Source organism: Pituophis catenifer, unplaced genomic scaffold (assembly GCF_029215685.1).
Source record: "Pituophis catenifer annectens isolate HBS135680 unplaced genomic scaffold, rPitCat1.0.hap2 SCAF_10, whole genome shotgun sequence".
NCBI lineage: Eukaryota > Metazoa > Chordata > Lepidosauria > Squamata > Colubridae > Pituophis > Pituophis catenifer.
Window position 1 is genome coordinate 21,188,134 of NW_027256890.1, and position 21,035 is coordinate 21,209,168.

At 46.8% G+C, this 21,035-nt stretch overlaps 2 protein-coding genes across 2 annotated transcripts; one reads left to right on the forward strand and one right to left on the reverse strand.

Moving 5' to 3' along the window:
* Positions 1 to 1,269: 1,269 nt before the first annotated feature.
* Positions 1,270 to 3,863, reverse strand: LOC139322328 (proton-coupled zinc antiporter SLC30A1-like). The gene is made up of 2 exons (XM_070951408.1): positions 3,329 to 3,863; positions 1,270 to 1,988 (listed from the first exon to the last, which is right to left on the reverse strand). The coding sequence occupies exons 1-2, from the start codon at positions 3,861 to 3,863 to the stop codon at positions 1,270 to 1,272; spliced, it is 1,254 nt and encodes a 417-aa protein (XP_070807509.1).
* Positions 3,864 to 10,692: 6,829 nt separating this feature from the next.
* Positions 10,693 to 20,655, forward strand: UBXN1 (UBX domain protein 1). Its single transcript, XM_070951000.1, has 10 exons — positions 10,693 to 10,791; positions 11,865 to 11,957; positions 13,990 to 14,043; positions 14,161 to 14,282; positions 14,827 to 14,893; positions 15,923 to 16,114; positions 16,669 to 16,720; positions 17,747 to 17,866; positions 18,405 to 18,588; positions 20,330 to 20,655. The coding sequence occupies exons 2-10, from the start codon at positions 11,899 to 11,901 to the stop codon at positions 20,377 to 20,379; spliced, it is 900 nt and encodes a 299-aa protein (XP_070807101.1). The 5' UTR covers positions 10,693 to 10,791; positions 11,865 to 11,898; the 3' UTR covers positions 20,380 to 20,655.
* Positions 20,656 to 21,035: the final 380 nt, after the last annotated feature.

Genomic DNA, 21,035 nt, shown 5'->3' on the forward strand with positions numbered 1-21,035 from the left:
CTGTGAAAGAAAACAGGAAAAAAATCCTTTCGATTTAATCTCTCTTCCATGGGTTTTGATTTCATTTCTTTTGGGGGAGCAGGGAGGAGGAGGAGGAGGAGGAGGAGGAGGAGGAGGAGGAGGAGGAGGAGGAGGAGGAGGAGGAGGAGGAGGAGGAGGAGGAGGAGGAATGCAATTAAGTCTCGTTTTGGTGCCTGGGATCAACCCCTTTGGAAAAGAAGAGAAATAAAAGGGAGGGAGGGAAAGGGAAAGGAAAGGAAAGGAAGGGAAGATAGAAGGGAAGGGAAAAAGGGGAGGGAGGGAAGGAAGGTTTGAGGGAGGGAGGGAGGGAGGGAAGAAAGAAAGAAAGGAAGGTGAGAGGGAGGGAGGGAAGGAAGGAAGGTGAGAGGAAGGGAGGGAGGGAAGGAAGAAAGGAAGGCGAGAGGAAGGGAGGGAGAGATGGAGGGAGGAAGGAAGGTGAGAGGGAGGGAGGGAAGAAAGGAAGGTGAGAGGAAGGGAGGGAGGGAGGGAAGGAAGGGAAAGATGGAGGGAGGGAAGGAAGAAAGGAAGGTGAGAGGGAGGGAAGGAAGGAAGGAAGGAAGGAAGGAAGGAAGGAAGGAAGGAAGGAAGGAAGGAAGGAAGGGGAGAGTGAGAGTATTAGGCCAGCCCAACCAGTTAGACCAGACAGGATTCATGACCAGATGAGCGAAATCTACTTTATTGTGAATCTCGGTTAATACAATTGTGAGTCTGAAAGTACAACTCTCTCGCTAAGAAATTAGGGAAGATCCCTTCTGGGCTTTTTTTCCCCACCCATTATGCAACTGAGGGCTCAGCTGCCTCTTATCTGACTCTTCCGTGAACCCCATCTCTTCCCCACATACTGCTAAAACTTACAGAACTAAACCCAGTTAAAACACAGTTACCCACAGGGCAGGAAACGAAGAAGATGAGTCCACGGAGACAGGTTTGGGGCCCCAGCGAGATTTACAGCTTGTGGTCCTCACTTTGACTAGATGAGAGCATAAATGCCAGCTTGGTGAATTCATTCATTCATTCATTCATTCATTCATTCATTCATTCATTCATTCATTCATTCGACTTCTTAACTGTTTATCTATGGTAGTAGACAGTTGTCCATGATTCTCTTCTCTTCTCTTCTCTTCTCTTCTCTTCTCTTCTCTTCTCTTCTCTTCTCTTCTCTTCTCTTCTCTTCTCTTCTCTTCTCTTCTCTTCTCTTCTCCTCTCCTCTCCCCTCCCCTCCCCTCCCCTCCCCTCCCCTCCCCTCTTTCATACACAGGTCTCAAACTCCAGCATCTCTGCAGGATTTGGACACAGCTGCCTCTTATGGGGTCCCTGGCCGGACTCTTCCCGCCGTTCCTTATTTGGGCCCATCCCCAAGTTCGGTTCCACCGTGACAGCATGGACGCCGTGTTCGCAGAACACTTGCTTGACCCTCTGAATCACCGGCTCAAAAGACGCCATGTCGAGACAGACCACGTGGGCCGTGGCCACCAAACGGCTGCAGCCGTCCAGCTGCCAGACCCGGAGCTCCCGCACGGCGGCCACCCCTTCCGTGGCGTGGAGGTGTCTCTCCAGGAGCCACAGATCCAGATCTTCCGGCATGGCTTGGAGGAGGACCAGGGCTGAGGCCCGCAAGGTAGGCCAGATCAAACCCAGGAAGGCCACGGCGACCAGCATAGCCAGCCCGGGATCCAAGTAGAGCAGCCAACAATCCACAGACAGCGGTGGCAGGACGTCAGACGTTCCCCAGGATTGACACGGGTTCTTTGGGCAGGGATCGAGACATGTCGCATCGTGTCCCAGGCATGGAGTCCACCAGAGGTGGATCGTGAGAGAATGCAGAAAAACCGCCACAGGTCCAAAACAAGCCACCATCCATCCGAGATAAAGAGTCCGCCACGGTCCTGCAGCCGACGCAGTATTTCCCTCCTTCTCTTTGACCAACCAAGGTTGACTGATGGTTGACGATCCATGGCCCAGAAGATCTATTTGAGGAAGAGAATCAAGATTGAAGCCAGCTTGGGAGAATTTAATGCAGGGCCAAGATGATAAAATCCTGAATTTAAGTCCCCGATCGCACACGTCCTGGGCCACGATCACCTCTCAGGCTGGTGAACGCGACAGGCCGTCCTCGACTTACAACTACAATTGATCCCAGCGCTTCTGTTGCTAAGCGAGACGGTTGTCGAGTGAGTTTTGCCCCATTTTACGACCTTCCTTGACACGTGGCTTAAATTAAGCCACGCGGTTGCGTAACGAGTTGGGATTCCCTGCTGACTTCGCTTGTCGGAAGGTCACAAAAAGGGGATCATGCGACCATCATGAATGTGAATCACCTGCCAAGGATCTGAATTTGGATCCCCTGACCACGGGGATGCTGTTTATGATGATCCGTTTAGTGACCGTTTGGTGTTACAACGGCAGGACAAAAGGGAATTACGACCGTGCTTCTCACTGAACAACCGTCGCCCCACATGGGAAGAGTCACCAAACAGCCATGTTCCTGCAGTGACTCCCTTAACAACGGTGGCCAGGACGGTCGTAAAACGGGGTAAAACCAGGGGTGAAATCCAGCAGGTTCCGGAGAACCGGTAGCGGAAATTTTGAGTAGTTCAGAGAACCGGCAAATGCCACCTCAGGCTGGCCCCAGGAGTGGGGAGGGAATGAGGATTTTGTAATATCCTTCCCCCAGGAGTGGGGAGGGAATGGGGATTTTGCAGTATTCTTCCCCTGCCACACTCACCAAGCCACACCCACCAAGCCATACCACGCCCACAGAACCAGTAGTAAAAAAAAATTGAATTTCACCACTGGGCAAAACTCACTTAGCACCACAAAGAAGCCTTGGCAGTACAGTGGTCTAAAGGACCCTGTTATTAAGACCAGCTACCTGCAATTACTGCAGGTTCGAATCTTGCCAGGCTCAAGGTCGACTCGGCCTTCCATCCTTTCTAAGGTGGGTAAAATGAGGACCCAGTTTGTGGGGGCAATAAGCTGACTTTGTATAAATATACAAAAGGATGAAGGCTATTGCTTAGCGCATTGTAAGCAACCCTGAGTCTCCGGAGAAGGGCGGCATATAAATCAAATTAAAAAAAAAAAATTGGGGCTCAACTGTGCCTGTGAATTCTGGAATTAAATGCAATTTTTCCACTGAGCCAAAAAAAAATGACTCCTTCTACCGCCAATCCCCCCAATTTAAAATTAAACTTTTAGTCTTCGCAGGGCATCTGTTAAGAGCATCACAATTTAGTATTTTTTTTTAAAAAAACATTAAAGACACATCTGGGCATGCTTCGTCTCTTGCACACCGATGCCAACTTACCTTCCGTTTCCTGCTTTGCCGTTGGCACTGGCCTGTGTCTGCTACAGCAGGGACCGACGTCCATCTTAGCGGGCGCTTTCCAGGGCAAACCTTCCCTAGCCAGATGGATGGGGATGGCCAGCGCCCCCATGCCCATCAGCGCCAGCGGGTGCTGGGTAAGCCGGGGCTCTGCCAATCTCCGAAGACCCTCGGCCACCAGAGCCACGCACAACGCGCTGAGCAACACGCCGCTGACCAGAGTCCCGGCGACGGGGGCTCGCGACCACCCGAAGGTATTCTTCCAGCTGGCGTAAGTGCCTTCCGTGCCAAGCCGGGCGTCCATCACGCGGACCGCCAAGGCCAGGGCGCCTTCCAAGGTGTGGAAAGCACAGGTCTGCAGAAGAAGCGAGGCCGTCACGCGGCTACCCACCATCTCCGCCAGGAAGAGAGCGACCAACAGGTAGAGCTGACCGATCGGGAAGTCTGGGCTGCCCACCAGCCACGAAGGCAGGAAGGCGAGCGGCGTCCCCGATGCCTTTCTCAAGAGGGGTGCCATCTGCAATCTTCGGCCAGGCCAATTTCGTGCCCCGCCAGCCTAGCTCTGTCTCTCCACAGCAGTGCCAGGTTTTCAACCTTGATGCCCAGCCATTGAGTTCCTCCTCGGCCTTTCCTGCCCCCTTCTTATCAACGCCTGTGGACCTCTTGGCTCTGCTGTGGGTCTCTCCCCCACCGCCCCCCCCCCGGCGGCTGATTCCCAGGAGGATTTCATCGGCAGCTGTCGGGGGAGTTTGGCAGAAGCCGTGAGCCATGGCACGCCGCCTGGGCCTTCCAAAGAGGCCATTCTTTTCGATTTCCCCCTCTTTTTCTTGGACCCGTGCCCGGTCGTCCACCAGCTGCAGAAGGACAGCCAAGGTTATAAGTATGCATGGGAGTCTTGCTAGGAAAGGAACGGGGAGCTCCAACGCGATGGGGCGGGGGGGGGCAGTTGCTAGTCGATTACGGCATCCAGTTTTTGGGTGTATAGCATCTACACATTTCAGGCGGTCGCCGAGACACCAACGTTAACAACAGGAAAAACAGAGCTGGAAGGGACCTTGGAGGTCATCCAGTCCGGACCCCTGCTTAGGCAGGAAACCGTACACCACTTCAGACAAAGGATTATCCAACATCTTCTTAAAAACTTCCAGTGTTGGAGCATTTCACAACTTGTTCCGCTGGGGAATTGTTCTCACTGTCAGGAAATTTTCTCCTTAGTTCCAGGTTGCTTCTCTCCTTGATCAGTTTCCATCCGTTGCTTCTTGTCTTCTGGTAAATAGGTGGACCCCCCCTCCCCTTTGTGGCAGTTCCTTAGATGCCGGATATCTAATATGTAATAAAACACATTATACTCAGGTTACCGGTGGCACAATACTGGAAGAAGGACGATCCACCCACCATTGAGGAATGGACATTAAAAGTTGTGCATCTGGCTGAGATGGCAAAAATTTCATCGTATCTTAAAGATCATTCGAATGAAAGATGCATATCATAATAATAATAATAATAATAATAATAATAATAATAATAATAATAATAATAATAATAATAATAATAATAATAATAATAATAATAATAATTTTATTTCTATACCGCCCTTCTCCCGAAGGACTCAGGGCGGTGTACAGCCTATTAAAAACACAGAACAAAACAACAATTAAAATTTAAAATCATTAAATAATTAGGCTCCAATTAAAATCCCAGAAATTTAAAATACCCCAATTTAAAATCGTTATGTTAATAGCCCGGCCTGGCGGAACAACAGAATGGAGGAGATGGATTGACGATATGCAAAAAAAAAAGTATCCGAACAAGAAGATTCATATAGCTTATGAATGAAATATTTTTAAGTAGGGAGAATATGAAGGCAATAATTTGTTAGCATATCTTTTTTTTTATATATATATAATTTTTATTAATATATTCTATACACTAATACACAAATAAAATATACAATCCTGCCACCATGGTATAATATGATTACATTGTCCATAAGTATAAAATCATTCCTTTATACATACATATTTTCCTTTATATATATACATATATGTATATATATATGTATATATATACATATATGTATATATATAATATTCCTTTATATATATACATATATGTATATATATATACATCATCATATATCTATTCTATCCCACCTTTTCTGGACCCAATCGTACCATACTTTCCAACTGTTATAAAATTCTGAATCTTTTTTACCATTGATCAATCTAGTTAATCTATCTGATTCCGCACACTCATTAATTTTATATATTATTTTCAAATCTATCGGTAAGTATGCAAAAAAAGTATCCGAACAAGAAGATTCTTATAACTTATGAATGAAATATTTTTAAGTAGTTTATGTTTATAGCTCTTGAGTTATAAGGAGTTAAAGATTTAGGGAGAATATGAAGGCAATAATTTGTTAGCATATCTTAGCTTTATGTTTTGTGAATGCTATACCCTGTGCCTGTTCTGGGAAGTCTAGGGAGGGGGGGTGGGGAGGGGAAAGGGGGGAGGGGGGAAAGGGTGGGTGGGGGGAGAAAATGTTTGTATTTCTTATAAAACTTTTTAATTCAAAAAAAAAAACACATTATATGTAAAAAAACACATATACATTTCAATAAAACGTCTGTCTGTCTATATCGGGGTCGGCAACCTTAAGCACTCAAAGAGCCGCAAAAGTCCTAACCGGAAGCCCTCCCGTTCAATTCCGGAGCTGACAGGAAGTCCAGTTCCCCCACCATAGAGTCTCCTCCTAGCGCGGCATCCTTTTTCCTCTACCTGTCCTAACCAAAAGCCCTATCAACTGTGGAGCTGACCAGCGACAGGGAACTGCAGCAGAGGGATGAAAGAGCCACATGCGGCTCCAGAGCTGCAGGTTGCCGACTCCTATATCTACCTATATCTACCTATCTCTCTCCATCCATCCATCCCAGTGGCAGGAATCAACCGGTGTAATAACCGGTTTGCTGATCAACGGCACTGACCAAAGGGAATTATGACCGTGTTTCTCACTGAACGACTGTTTTTTTTTATTTTTAAAAAAATTTGATTTATATGCCGCCCTTCTCCGGAGACTCAGGGCGGCTTACAATGCGCTCAGCAATAGCCTTCATCCTTTTGTATATTTATACAAAGTCAGCTTATTGCCCCCACAACTGGGTCCTCAATTTACCTACCTTAGAAAGGATGGAAGGCTGAGTCGACCTTGAGCCTTGGCGAGATTCGAACCTGCAGTAATTGCAGGCAGCTGGTCTTAATAACCAGCTTAATAACAGGGTGCCTTAGACCACTGTACTACCAAGGCAGAGTCACCGACCAACTATGTTTCTGCAGTGACTCCCTTAACAACGGTGGCCAGGAGGGTCGTAAAACGGAGCGCAGTCCATTAGAAGCAGTGTTAAAAGCATTAAAAACTCCGGAGGCGCGGCAATCCGCTCGAAATGAACGAAATAAAGGTAGGTAAAGCTCAGAGGCGGGCGGGCCAGCCCAGCTGGCAGTTGCAGCGAACCGGTTCGTTCGAACTGGACCGAATAGGCTGAATCCCACCGCTGATCCATCCATCCGTCTATGTATCTATCTAATCTATCATCTACCTATCTTTCTATCTACATCTCTCTCTCTTTATCTCTCTCTCTGTCTCTCTCTTTCTCTCCCCCGTTTTCCCCAAAATAAGACATCCCCTGATAAGAAGCCCGATCGGGCTTTTGAGCACACGTACTAAAATAAGCCTCCCCCTCCGAAAATAAGCCCTCCCCGAAAATATTTAAACGCAGAGCTGGAAATCGTGTAAGATGGCAAGAGAAGCCCCATCTTGCTCCACGCACCCCAAAATAATAAGACCTCCCCAAAAATAAGGCCAAGCACTTATTTCGGGGTTCAAAAAAAATATAAGACAGGGTCTTATTTTCAGGGAAACACGGTATCTATCCATCTATCTATCTATCTATCTATCTATCTATCTATCTATCTATCATCTATCTATCATCTAATCTATCTGTCTAACTATCTATCTATCTTATCATCTAATCTAATCTAATCTATCTATCTATCTATCTATCTATCTATCTATCTATCTACATCTACATCTGTCTTGTGTGTGTGTGTCTGTCTGTCTGTCTATGTCTGTCTGTCTATCTATCATCTATTAAGTATGTTGACTATACAATATCTATCTATCTATCTATCTATCTATCTATCTATCTATCTATCTATCTATCTATCTATCTACATCTGTCTCCTGTGTGCGTCTATGTCTGTTTGTCTATCTATCTATCTATCATCTATTAAATATGTTGACTATACAATATCTATCTATTTTTCTATCTACATCTACATCTGTCTTCTGTTTGTGTCTGTCTATCATCTATTAAGTATGTTGACTATACAATATCTATCTTATCTATTCTTTCTATCTATGTATCTATCTATCTACATCTACATCTGTCTTCTGTGTCTGTCTGTCTGTCTATGTCTGTTTGTCTGTCTGTCTATCTATCATCTATTAAGTATGTTGACTATACAATATCTATCCATCCATCTATCTATCTATATCTATCTATCTATCTTTCTTTCTACGTATCTATCTATCTACATCTGTCTCCTGTGTGTGTCTGTCTGTCTATGTCTGTTTGTCTATCTATCATCTATTAAGTATGTTGATTATACAATATCATCTATCTATCTATCTATCTATCTATCTATCTATCTTTCTTTCTTTCTTTCTATCTATCATCTATCTATCTATCTATCTATCTATCTATCTATCTATCTACACCTACATCTGTCTTCTGTGTGTGTGTCTGTCTGTCTATGTCTGTTTGTCTGTCTGTCTATCTATCATCTATTAAGTATGTTGATTATACAATATCTATCTATCTATCTATCTATCTATCTATCTTTCTTTCTTTCTTTCTTTCTTTCTTTCTTTCTTTCTTTCTATCTATCATCTATCTATCTATCTATCTATCTATCATCTATCTATCTACACCTACATCTGTCTTCTGTGTGTGTGTGTCTGTCTGTCTATGTCTGTTTGTCTGTCTGTCTATCTATCTATCAATCATCTATTAAGTATGTTGACTATACAATATACGTTTATCGTGGTGGTAATCCGGACAGACAATAAACCAGATAAAATTTAAAATAAGAGTTCAAATACATTTACAAAACAAGCTCCAATCTGTGAGTGAGATCCAAGGTTCAGCCTGTCATAAATGATCGGGCCGAAACGCTAAAATCCCACTAAATAAGACAACCTCCGAAAGCCAACGCATCTAAGACTGTGAAGATCCAGAAAGTCATGACAACGAGTGTAGAGTAAGGGATAAGTGGCCCATCAGGATTCATGGATCTTCTTTGGACCAGACCAGTCCGTGTCAAAAGGGAGCCTGTAGGGGGGGGGGGTTTGTGTGTGTGTGTGTGTGTGTGTATGTTGTGCATGTGTTTGTGTGTGCCAGGCCAGGGAGGAGGAGCTGGGCAAAGGGCCAGGGGGGCCCTAAAGAGCTGGGAAAGGCTGGAGCAGCTGAACTGGAAGGGATTTGCTGGCCCCGAATTCACCTTTTCACAATCAAAGACTCCGATTGTTTATTTGGATGAGTCAGACATGTACCAGGGCTGGACAGAGAACAGCTGAGCGACCTCCATTCAAGGACACGGAAAAATTTAACTCTTTGCTGGGGCGACACCACAAGTAACAATTGAACAGCATTTGCCAAAAAGGCATTAAGAGTTGTTAACCTAATCTTGCGAAGCTTCTTCTCGGGTAACGTTGTCCTGCAAACGAGGGCCTGCAAAACCTTTGCCAGACCAATTCTTGAATACAGCGCATCTGTACGATTGAGCGAGTCCAGAGGTATTTCACGAGAAAAGTCCTCCACTCCTCCGCTTACAACAGAATACCTAAGGCCACCAGGCTTGAAATTTTGCCAGATTCTATTCTATTCTATTCTATTCTATTCTATTCTATTCTATTCTATTCTATTCTATTCTATTCTATTCTATTCTATTCTATTCTATTCTATTCTATTCTATTCTATTCTATTCTATTCTTCCCCTCCTCCTCCTCCTCCTCCCCCTCCTTCTCCTCCTCCTCGTCCTCCCTTCTTCCCCTTCCCCCCTCTCCTCCCCTGCCCCCAGAAGTGGTCCCACTGGAAATAATTTGTCACACCTAACACAAGGGGATGAACTCAGCAGTGCTGCAACTGAGAAGGGGAATAGTGTAAGGTTTTTGGTTCCATGGGCAGCTTCTTTTTGAGCCATTATTATTATTGCTGTTGTTGTTGGTTCTTCTTCTTCTTCTTCTCCTTCTCATCCTCCTGATTCTTATTCCTCCTCCTCCCTTCTTCTTCTTCTCCTCCTCCTCCTCCTCCTGATTCTTATTCTTCCTCCTCCTCCTCCTTCTTCTTCTTGTCCTCCTCCTCCTGATTCTTATTCCTCCTCCTCCCTTCTTCTTCTTCTTCTTGTACTCCTTCTCCTGATTCTTATTCCTCCTCCTCCTCTTCTTCTTGTCCTCCTCCTCCTCCTCCTGATTCTTATTCCTCCTCCTCCCCCTTCTTCTTCTTCTTGTCCTCCTCCTCCTCCTGATTCTTATTCCTCCTCCTCCCCTTCTTCTTCTTGTACTCCTCCTCCTGATTCTTATTCCTTCTCCTCCCTTCTTCTTCTTCTTCTTCTTCTTCTTCTTCTTCTTCTTCTTCTTCTTCTTCTTCTTCTTCTTCTCCTCCTCCTCCTCCTCCTCCTCCTCTTCCTCCTCCTCCTCCTCCTGATTCTTATTCCTCCTCCTCCCTTCTTCTTCTTCTTCTTCTTCTTCTTCTCCTCCTCCTCCTCCTGATTCTTATTCCTCCTCCTCCCCTTCTTCTTCTTGTACTCCTCCTCCTTCTTTCTATTTCTATTATTGTTATTATTATCATTAATTTCCAGAATCCCCCAGCCAGCCTGCTTTCACATGAGTGGAGGTCAACTCCCCATCAGAATTCCCCTTCCTAGCTGGGGAATCCTGGCAGTCGAAGAGCTCCAACCCATCTTTACCACGGCTGAAGCTGACAAAACAAACCCCAAATCTAGGGCGTGCTGCTGCTGCACTCCCACAACCCCCCCCCCCAATTCAGCCAATCGTAGCTTGTTGCGCGTCGTGCAAAAAAAAAAATAAAAATAAAAGTTTCCTTTAAACTTTAAAGGCGAAAAGCGAGCGACCTCCAGCAGCCACGAGGGGGCAGCAAAGAGAAAGCGAAAGCTCGGAGGGCAGGGCTGGGCGGGGCGGGGCGGAGCGAGGAGGAAGAAAGAAACACCCCCCCCGCCCTCCTTTGGCCCTCCGCGGCCGCCGTCCGCTCTTCCGGCATCCGGCCCACGTGACCCAAACAGCGGCCTCGCGCTTCCGGTTTTGCCCGCCTGCCTTTCCTCCCTCTTCTCCTCGGCCGCCGCTTCCCGCTTCTTCGCTGGAGCCGCCGGTGAGGGCTCCCCTTCCGCCTGGGGGGGGTGGCAGGCTGGGCTCGCGTGGGCCCCGGGTGTGGGTGTTGGTGTTTGCGGGGGGTGGGGCTCTCCTCGAAGGCCCGGACTACAAGGCCCATCATCCCCCGCCGCGGCTCTGTGGGGTTTTTTTTTTTTGGTCCGTTCCCGACCCATAATCCCCCGCCCAGCTCTCCTTCCACGTGGGGTGGGACGACGGTCTTGCCTTCCCTCCCCCTACCATCCTTCAAACATTGGGATGGACTACAAAGCCCATCACCCTCAATCTGCAGCCCCCACCCCTTCCTATCTATTATCCCCCATTGGGCTGGATAAACTCCCCCCCCACACCCCTCCCAGGTGTCTTGGTTCTCCCCCCCCCCTCCCATTGGGCTGTGGATCACAAGGCCCATCCTCCCCCGCCGCAGCTGGGGGGGGGTGCCCGGGCCAACCCATAATCCCCTGCCCAGGTGGGCTCATCCCACCTCCCTCCTTCCACGTGGGTGGGACGAGGGTCTTGCCTTCCCTCCCCCCCCCTCCTTCAAAAATCGGGATGGACTACAAAGCCCATCACCCCCAATTATTATTATTGAAGACCCTGTTGTTCCGCCAGGCCGGGCTATCAACTTAATAATTTTAAATTGGGGTATTTTAAATTTTTGGGGTTTTAAATCGGCCAAATCTATTTAATTATTTTAATTTTTAATTATTGTTGTGTCTTGTGTTTTTAAATTGGCTGTACACCGCCCTGAGTCCTTCGGGAGAAGGGCGGTATAGAAATAAAATTATTATTATTATTATTATTATTATTATTATTATTATTATTATTATTATTATTATTATTATTATTATTACGGTATAGAAATAAAATTATTATTATTATTATTATTATTATTATTATTATTATTATTATTATTATTATTATTATTATTATTATTACGGTATAGAAATAAAATTATTATTATTATTATTATTATTATTATTATTATTATTATTATTATTGTTATTATTATTAAATACAATCCAATGGATAAACATCCGCTAAAGGCCGGCTAATCTCTCTTTTATTTTGCAGAATTTGCTGGCCGCGACGGTGAGAAAAAGGCAGCATGATGGAAAACACGGCCCTGGAAAGTTTAATCGAGATGGGCTTCCCGCAGAACCGAGCGTAGGTCTCCATCCCGGGAAAAATGTGGGGTTTGTGTGGGAGGGGACAACCCCGCCTTAACGGGTTACGAAAATGCACACCTGTCGCGTGGGAGGTTTTTTATTTATTAATTATTTTATTTTATTAAATTTCCATACCGCCCTTCTCCCGAAGGACTCAGGGCGGTGAACAGCCAGAAGATAAAACACAGGAAATACAAAATCTAAAATAAATTAAAACAAATTAAATAATTTAGGCTGAATTTTAAAATACCCCCATGATTAAACAGATTAAAAATTTAGGTTTAAAATTTAAATTTAAAAGAGGAGATGATTTAGGCCAGGTTTTGGGTTTACAAGGGAAGGAATAGAGCTGCATTTTAACCGAAGCTGTTCTGGGCTGTTAGACGTGGAGGAAACGTGGAAAAAAAACAACGGAGCAGTGCTTCTCTCTGAGCTTGGCGGTTTTCCTGCAGACGTCTCTTGACCCATCTGGGTAACATCATCAGCGCTGTAGAAGGGAGAAGGGTTTGCTCCCTGTTGATATACAGGGTCGGGGTTGACTCGGGTGTTCTTTGGTGCTTGGTTAGACTGTTGTTTCTTGAGTTGTTAACTGACAACACTAAAGGCGAGCTACTCGTGGGTAAATAAAAAGTAAACCTCCCCATCCTTCCAGCACGGATGACGTTCCCTAGTTGGGTCATGAGACGTCTGCAAGAAAACCACCAAGCTCAGAGAGCACCAAGGACCCCACAGTAGTCCTCTTCCTCCTCCTCCCTTTTAGCACTGATGATGCTCCCTAGTTGGGTCAAGAAACGTCTCCAACCAAGCTCAGAGAGCACCAAGGGCCCCACAGTTCTCCTCCTCCTCCTCCCTTCCAGCACTGATGATGTTAGGCAGCTGGGTCATGAAACGTCTCCAAGAAAAAAACCAAGCTCAGAGAGCACCAAGGGCCCCACAGTCGTCCTCCTCCTCCCTTCTAGCACTGACGACGTTACCCAGTTGGGTCCTGAAACGTCCAAGAAACCCCCCCCCCCCACAGCTCAAGAGAGCACCGAGGACCCCCCCTCCCCAGTTCAACCCCGAGCTACGATACTAAGTCTGTTCCGTCCTCTTAAACTCCCATCGCGGCGTGAATTCTCCTCGTCCGTTTCTCTGTTCCTCCAGAAGGTGTCAGAGCAGTAGAATCGTCGTAATTCGGGAGAGGGCCGGAAAACGGGAGGGGGAGGCGAAAACCCTTGGGTTTCCCCCCGGCGGGGGGGGGGGGCTCCTTACACACGGTCACTCATGCCCTCGTCACCTCCCGCCTAGACTATTGTAACGCTCTCTACATGGGGCTCCCCTTGAGGAGCACCCGGAGGCTCCAACTGGCGCAGAGTGCGGCTGCGCGGGTGGTTATGGGAGCGGCGTGGAGCTCCCATGTAACGCCCCTCCTGCGCGAGCTGCACTGGCTCCCGGTGGTCTTCCGGGTGCGCTTCAAGGTCTTGGTTACCACCTTTAAAGCGCTCCATGGCTCAGGACCTGGGTACTTGCGGGACCGCCTACTACCACCAATAGCCCCCCACCGGCCGGCACGCTCCCATAGAGAGGGGCTCCTCCGGGTGCCGTCGGCCAAACAATGTCGACTGGCGGCCCCTAGGGGGAGAGCCTTCTCTGTGGGGGCACCTACTATCTCGAACGAGCTCCCCCCCGGAGATACGGATCTGCACACCTTCCGCTGCGCGCTTAAGACATTTTTATTTGGCCTAACTTTCTCCCTCTTTTTAAACAATTTTAATAATTTTAATATTTTTAATCCTCAAAGTTTCAATTTGTTTTAAATTGCTTGGGGTTTTAATCTGTCTGGGCCAAACTATTGAATTCGATTTTATTTCTGCTTTTTAAATTTTGTATGTATGGATTTTATTGTTGGCTGTTCACCGGCTTGAGTCCTTCGGGAGTAGGGCGGTATACAAATATGAAAAATAAATAAATAAATAAATAAATATAAATCAAATAAAAATAAAGTAAGTAAAAGAATGCCATGTTTTGCTTTCCCCCCCCCCCCCCTCCAGAGAGAAGGCCCTCGCTCTGACCGGCAACCAGGGTATCGAACAAGCCATGGATTGGTAGGTATGCTCGCCTACCTTCCCCACTTCTTTACGAAATCCTCCCCCCCCCCCGTCTCCCTCCTCCCCTCCTTCCCTTCTGAACGGCCGTCGTTGTCGTCTCTCTTTTGGACCCAGGTTGGTGGAACATGAGAACGATCCCAATCTGGATGAACCCTTCGCCGCCCCTCAAGGCCCCGTTCCGGATGCCGAGGAATCCCCCAAAGGACCGACGCCGGATTCGGAGCAAGGGGGATCAGGTCAGAGAGCAGATCTTTGCGGGCGTGCCGGCGGAGTTCCCCACAGGTGGTCCTCGACTTAACGAACATTCCAAATTAACAGCGGCGCTAAGGGGAAAAAAAAAAAGCGACTTAGGAGCATTTTTCACACTTAACGACCGTTGCGGCATCTCCGTTCACACTTAACGACCGTTGCGGTCACGGGATCAGAATTCAGACGCTTGGCAGCTGACTCGCATGGATGACGGGGGTCGTGTGATCCCCCTTTTGCGAACCTTCGGACAAGCCGAGTCAACGGGGCAAGCCGAATTCACTTAACGACCGGGTGACTGATTTAACAAGTGCCATGGGTCACTTAACAACGGTGGCCAGAAAAGTCGCACAACGGGGCGAAATTCACTTTGACCGATGACTCGCTTAGCAACAAATCCCGGGCTCCGTGGTGGTCCTACGTTGAGGGCTACCTGTAGAGGGTTGCACATCCTTTGATCATGACTCGGCAGTGGATTATGGTTTTCATTTGCCCGGTCCCTTGAAAAGGTATAAACAAAGTTTCTTCCCGTAGGAGAGGTGGCTGAAGGAGAGACACAGCGTCCCCTGACGGAAGAGGAAAAGCAGGAACAGACGAAAAGGTTAGGCCTACTCTTCATCCCTTCCCTACTCTCCTCCCTCCCCTATTCTCCTCCCTTCCCTACTCTCCTTCATCCCTTCCCTTCTCTCCTTCATCCCTCCCTCCCCTAGTCTTCTTCCTCCCTTCGCTACTCTCCTTCATCCCCTACCCTTCATCCCTTCCCTACTCTCCTTCATCCCTCCCTCCCCTACTCTTCTTCATCCCTCCCCTACTCTCCTCCCTTCCCTACTCTCCTTCATCCCTTCCCTACTCTCCTTCATCCCTCCCTCCCTCCCCTACTCTTCTTCATCCCTCCCCTACTCTCCTCCCTTCCCTACTCTCCTTCATCCCCTACCCTTCATCCCTTCCCTACTCTCCTTCATCCCTCCCTCCCCTACTCGTCTTCATCCCTTCCCTACTCCCCTCCCTCCCCTATTCTCCATCCCTTCCCTACTCTCCTTCATCCCCTACCCTTCATCCCTTCCCTACTCTCCTTCATCCCTCCCTTCTACTCTTCTTCATCCCTCCCGTACTCTCCTCCCTCCCCTACTCTCCTTCATCCCTCCCTCCCCTACTCTTCTTCATCCCTCCCCTACTCTCCTCCCTTCCCTACTCTCCTTCATCCCCTACTCTTCATCCCTTCCCTGCTCTCCTTCATCCCTCCCTCCCCTACTCTTCTTCATCCCTTCCCTACTCTCCTCCCTCCCTTCCCTACTCTCCTCCCTCCCCTACTTCGCTCCCCTACTCTCCTTCATCCCTCCCTTCTACTCTTCTTCATCCCTCCCCTACTCTCCTCCCTCCCCTACTCTCCTTCATCCCTCCCTCCCCTACTCTTCTTCATCCCTCCCCTACTCTTCTTCATCCCTCCCCTACTCTCCTCCCTTCCCTACTCTCCTTCATCCCCTACCCTTCATTCCTTCCCTACTCTCCTTCATCCCTCCCTTCCCTGCTCCCCTACTCTCCTTCCTCCTTCCCTCCCGGGCTGAGGGCCAGCTGTGCCTCCTAAGCGCCTCCAGCGGTTCCTTTCGCCCTCCCGTTCCCCCCCCCCCAGGATGATGGAGCTGATCTACCAGAAGCAGAAGGAGCGCGAAGAGCGGGAGAAGCGGGAGACGATCGAGCGGGAGAAGCAGCGCCGGAAACAAGGCCAGGAGCTGCTGCTCATCCGCCAGAAGCTGCAGGAGGACGAGATGAAGAAGCTGGCCGAGGAGAGGCGGAGGGAGAAGCTGGAGGAGAAGCTGGCCAAGTGAGGGACCCTCTGTCTCTGTGTGTGTGTGTGTGTGTGTGTGTGTGTGTGTGTGTGTGTGTGTGTGAGAGTGTGAGTGTGTAAACCTGTAGGAATCCAGGGGGAAAATTGCATTTCCGGCTGGGGCGGAGCAGCCCGGATTCACTCTAAACCTGCCTTCTTCCGCCTTTACGACTTCAAGATGGCTGGACTTCCACTCCCAGAATCCCCCAGCTAAAGGGGCGTGGACTTCCGCTCGCTGTCTTGAGGAATTCTGGGAGTTGAAGTCCAGCCTCCTCAAAAGTGTCCAAACCCTGCTTAAAACAGGAGGATCTTGGACTACATCTCCCAGCATCCCCCAGGAACGGGATCCCCTATTTGGCAGGGGCTGCTGGGAAGCTTCATTCGGCTCCATCGAGGGCCTGTGGGGGGGGAGGGGGGGGCTGAAGCATTGCATTCTGGGTAAAGGGAGTCTGTCCGTCTGCTTTTGTCCGCCACCCCCAAACTGAAGTGAGGAAGGGGATCCTTCCACCATTAACCCCCCCTCCCCTCCCCCCCCCGGTTCCTTTTTTCAGGCAGCGAGTGCGGGAGAAGATTGAACGCGACAAGGCCGAGCGAGCCAAGAAGGTGAGAAAGTAAAAAGGGGTTTAATTTTTATCATTTAGACTAAGGTTGCCCTTCGTGTTTTCTTTCTTCAGCCATCTTCTCTTCTCTTTCTTTCCTTCCTCTGTCAGTCCTTCCTATCTCTCTTTTCTCCCCCTTCCTTCCTTCTTCCTTCCCTCCCTCCCTCCCTCATCCTCTCCTCCTTTCTTCGTTCCTCTCTCAATCCTTCCTTTTTTCCCCTCTTCCTTCCTTCCCTCATCCTCTCCTTCCTTTCCTCTCCCTCCATCCTTCCCTCTTCCTTCCTTTCTCCCTCTCTCCCTTCCTTCTCCTCTTCCTTTCCTTTCTTCTATCTTCTTTTCCTTTCTTTCCTTTTTTCTTTCCTTTTTTCTTTCCTTTCCTTTCCTTTCTTCTTTCCTTCCCTTCCCTTCCTTCTGTCTTCCTTTCCTTTCTTCTATCTTCTTTTCCTTTCTTTCCTTTTCTTTCCTTTTTTCTTTCCTTTCCTTTCCTTTCTTCTTTCCTTCCCTTCCCTTCCTTCTGTCTTCCTTTCCTTTCTTCTATCTTCTTTTCCTTTCTTTCCTTTTCTTTCCTTCCCTTTCCTTTCTCCTTTCCTTCCCTTCCCTTCCTTCTGTCTTCCTTTCCTTTCTTCTATCTTCCGTTCCTTCTTTCCTTTTTTCTTTCCTTTCCTTTTTCCTTTCTTTCTTTCTTCTATCTTCCTTCCCTTCCCTTCTTCTATCTTCCTTTCCTCCTTTCCTTTCCTTTCCTTTCCTTTCCTTTCCTTTCCTTTCCTTTCCTTTCCTTTCCTTTCCTTTCCTTTCCTTTCCTTTCCTTTCCTTTCCTTTCCTTTCCTTTCCTTTCCTTCCCTTCTTTCCTATCCTATCTTATCCTATCCCTCCCTTCCTCTCTCCCTCCCTCCCTCATCCTAGCTGGGGAATTCTGGGAGTTGAAGTCCACCCATCTCAAAAGTTACCGAGCACGAGAAACGCTGGTTTAATACGCATTGCACAGCTTGGCGGGTGACTTTTGCTCACCTTCCTGGTTTTTGCCCCCTAGTTCGGCTGCAGTAGCGCCACCCAGGCCTCCCCCCTGCCCGACCAGATGGAGCCCGTGCTAATCTCCTCCCCCAGCCAGGAGTTCCCCGTCAAGCGAGAATACGACCAGTGCAAGATTCAGGTAAGGCGCTAGTAAGTTTGACGGCGTGAAAAACCTCCTGTGTTGAACTCCTTTGGGTAGACCAGCTCTTAGTTGCGATGCAGTAAAATCTGGAATGGAGAACAAGGAAAAGCTGGCTTTTGTAAGTCCTCGATTTACAACCCTTCGTTTAGTGACTGTTTGAAGCTACAACGGCACCGGAAAAAATATTAAATATGGCTTGTTTCTCGCACGATGGTTGCAGCATCTCACAGTCACATGATCCAAAAATTCAGTCACTTGGCAACTGACTCGTATTTACGATAGTTGCAGTCTCTCTTTTGCGACCTTCTGACCAGCTAAGTTAATGGGGAATCCGGATTCGCTTAACGGCCGCATGACTAACTTAACAACTGCGGTGATTCCCTTAACAAGTGTCTGGCGAGGACGGTCGTAAAAAAAAAAAGGGCTCAAAACTCACTTAACCCCCCTCTCGCTTAGCAACAGAAATGTTTGCCTCAATTTTGGTCGTTAAGTCGAGGACCACCTGTCAATGAGGATTTGATTTTGCTCCGGGCAGGTGAGACTCCTGGATGGCACCTCTCTGACTCACACCTTCAAAGCCAAGGAGCAACTGGCAGCCGTGCGGCTGTACGTGGAGCTGAACCGCAAAGATGGCGGCGAAGATCCTTTTCACCTCCTGACGAGTTTCCCCCGGCGGGTTTTCACTGAGGAAGACATGGAAAAGCCCCTGCAGGAGTTGGGTGAGTTTGGGGGTCGAAGTGGAGCGGGGGGGGCCTCCAATGCTTTTGCCTCGTTCCTAAATGCCAGGAATCTCAAAGCATAACGATGTTTTAAGAGAGGCACGATTGAGAGCGTTGTCTGGCTTGGTGGCAGCAGTGCCTCAGATAGAAAGCCCCTACAGAGAGTGGTGAGGACAGTGGAGATCATAGGAAGCTTGCTTCCCTTTATTCAGGATACTGCTTATAAGAGCAATGTGCTTAGAGACTCCACACACCCCACTTTACGGCCTCGTTCTGTTGCTCCCCTCTGGGAGGAGATTTCAAAGTCTCTCTAGCACGACCACCCGATTCCGTAACAGCTTTGTCCCCCTAGGCCAACCGTCTGGTAAACTCGCAAGATTCGTTTTTCTTGCCATAAACACGTATATACATCCGAACTAGACGGTTTCTCTGTGTCATATAATATATGTGGGTATATGCATAATTTTGCATTTATTTATCTTGTCATGTTTATGTAGTGTAAAATTGGAGGTTGTGACCCTTTAAGAGCTGTATGCAACAAGCTGTATGTCATTTTTAATATACGCCAATTAGTGTACATTCAAAGCAACAATAAAGTTATTATTCTATTCTCTGTTCTAATTCTATAAATTCTTTCTATTCTTATTCTATTCTATTTCTATTTTAATTCTATTCTAATTCTATTTCTATTCTATTAATTCTATTTCTATTCTTATATTATTTATAATATAAGAATAGAATAAATACCGTGTTTCCCCAAAAATAAGACCCCGTCTATTTTTTTTGAACCCTCAAATTGGGCTGCTTATCAGGAGATGTCTTATTTGGGAGAAAACAGGGTACTAGTAATATTACTCTATTCCATTATTCTATTTCTGTTCGTATTTTATTTCTATTTCTTCTTCTATTCCTATTCTATTAATTCTTTCTATTCTTATTCTTCTATTCTCTTTCTATTTTAATTCTAATTCTATTTTCTCCCTCTTTTATAAAATAACTTCTAATTTTTAATCTTTTTTAGTATTTTAGATATTCAAATTTTAAAATTGGTTTTAAATTGATTGGGGTTTTAATTTGTCTGGGCCAAAACTATTTAATTTGATTTTAATTCTGCTTTTATGGATTTTATTGTTGGCTGTTCACCGCCCTGAGTCCTTCGGGAGTAGGGCGGTATAGAAATCAAATCAAATAAATAAAAAATAAATTTCTTATTCTATTAATTCTATTTCTATTCTTATATTATTTATAATATTATAAGAATGCCATGTTTCCCTGAAAATAAGACCCTCTTATATTTTTTTGAACCCCGAAATAAGCGCGTGGACTTTTTGCCATGCCCTCAAAAGCCCAATTGGGCTTATTATCAGGGGATAATGTCTTATTTTGGGGGGGAAACGGTATTAGTAATATTATTCTATTTCATTCTTTTTCTATTCGTATTTTATTTCTATTTCTTCTTCTATTCCTATTCTATTAATTCTTTCTATTCTTATTCTTATTTCTATTTTAATTCTATTTCTATTATTCTATTAATTCTATTTCTATTCTTATATTCTTCTACTGTTATTCTATTCATTATTTATTCTATTCTGAGCAAACCTGGATTCGCAACCACCTCAGCATTCCATCCGAGGAGGGGGATTCTGGGAATTAAAGTCCATCGAAACGTTGCCGAGGTTGAGAAATTCTGCTTTCTTCTGTTCATTTCTCTCTCTCTCTCTCCCCCCCCCTCTTTCTCCAGGCTTGGTGCCTTCCGCGGTGTTGATAGTGGCCAAGAAGGGGAACAGCTGAGTGGCGCTCTCTTCGCTTGTGGACGGTCGGTTGTGGCTTTCCCTCCTTCGCGCCGGTTGTTGGAGGCTGACCTAGCCCTGTAGTTACTGGGTGCCACCCTAGCGCACCAGCTCCCCCCTCCTTCCCTCCCCCCCGAGAGACTCTGAAACAGCAGCCCTTTAACCCAGGGGTACCAAAACAAGACATTATGTGGGTAGAAGAATTGGAGAGGAGCCAGCGTTTGCAACTGGATACCCCCCCAAGGCCAGCCCCGAATAAAACCTCTTCACCCTGGTGTGCCATTTGTGGTTTTATTTCTCGCCGGAGGAAACGAGCGCAGGATCTGGTCAGCCCAGCGGGACAGTCCCTCCCTCCAGCAATCCAGCATTGTGAGCAGGGTGGATAAAAATCAATAATTTTTTTTAAAAAAATCAGATTTTTTTGATTTAAATCAAATTTATTTTAATAAAAAAACTTTTGGGGTAAAAATCTATCGTAAGATAGTTTTCTATTTAAGATAGATAAATAATTTAGTTTATTCAGCATGAAATGGAGCTTAGTTATGTAGCACGAGGCTGTCTATTCTGCAACACTGGGACTATTGGTGAGTCAACAGTGGGTCAAAGGAGTAGCAGAGATGACAGTTACTCTTTAAAAATTATGATTTAAATCGAGTT

What these genes read in the sequence shown, in the direction of transcription:
- LOC139322328 (XM_070951408.1), bottom strand. Translation starts at nt 3,863, where the DNA reads ATGGCACCCCTCTTGAGAAAGGCATCGGGGACGCCGCTCGCCTTCCTG. An exon ending in GGCAAAGCAGGAAACGGAAG is followed by an intron (nt 1,989 to 3,328) that starts GTAAGTTGGCAT and finishes TTCCTCAAATAG; the next exon opens with ATCTTCTGGGCCATGGATCG.
- UBXN1 (XM_070951000.1), top strand. Translation starts at nt 11,899, where the DNA reads ATGATGGAAAACACGGCCCTGGAAAGTTTAATCGAGATGGGCTTCCCG. An exon ending in TTCGGAGCAAGGGGGATCAG is followed by an intron (nt 14,283 to 14,826) that starts GTCAGAGAGCAG and finishes TTCTTCCCGTAG; the next exon opens with GAGAGGTGGCTGAAGGAGAG. An exon ending in AAGCAGGAACAGACGAAAAG is followed by an intron (nt 14,894 to 15,922) that starts GTTAGGCCTACT and finishes CCCCCCCCCCAG; the next exon opens with GATGATGGAGCTGATCTACC.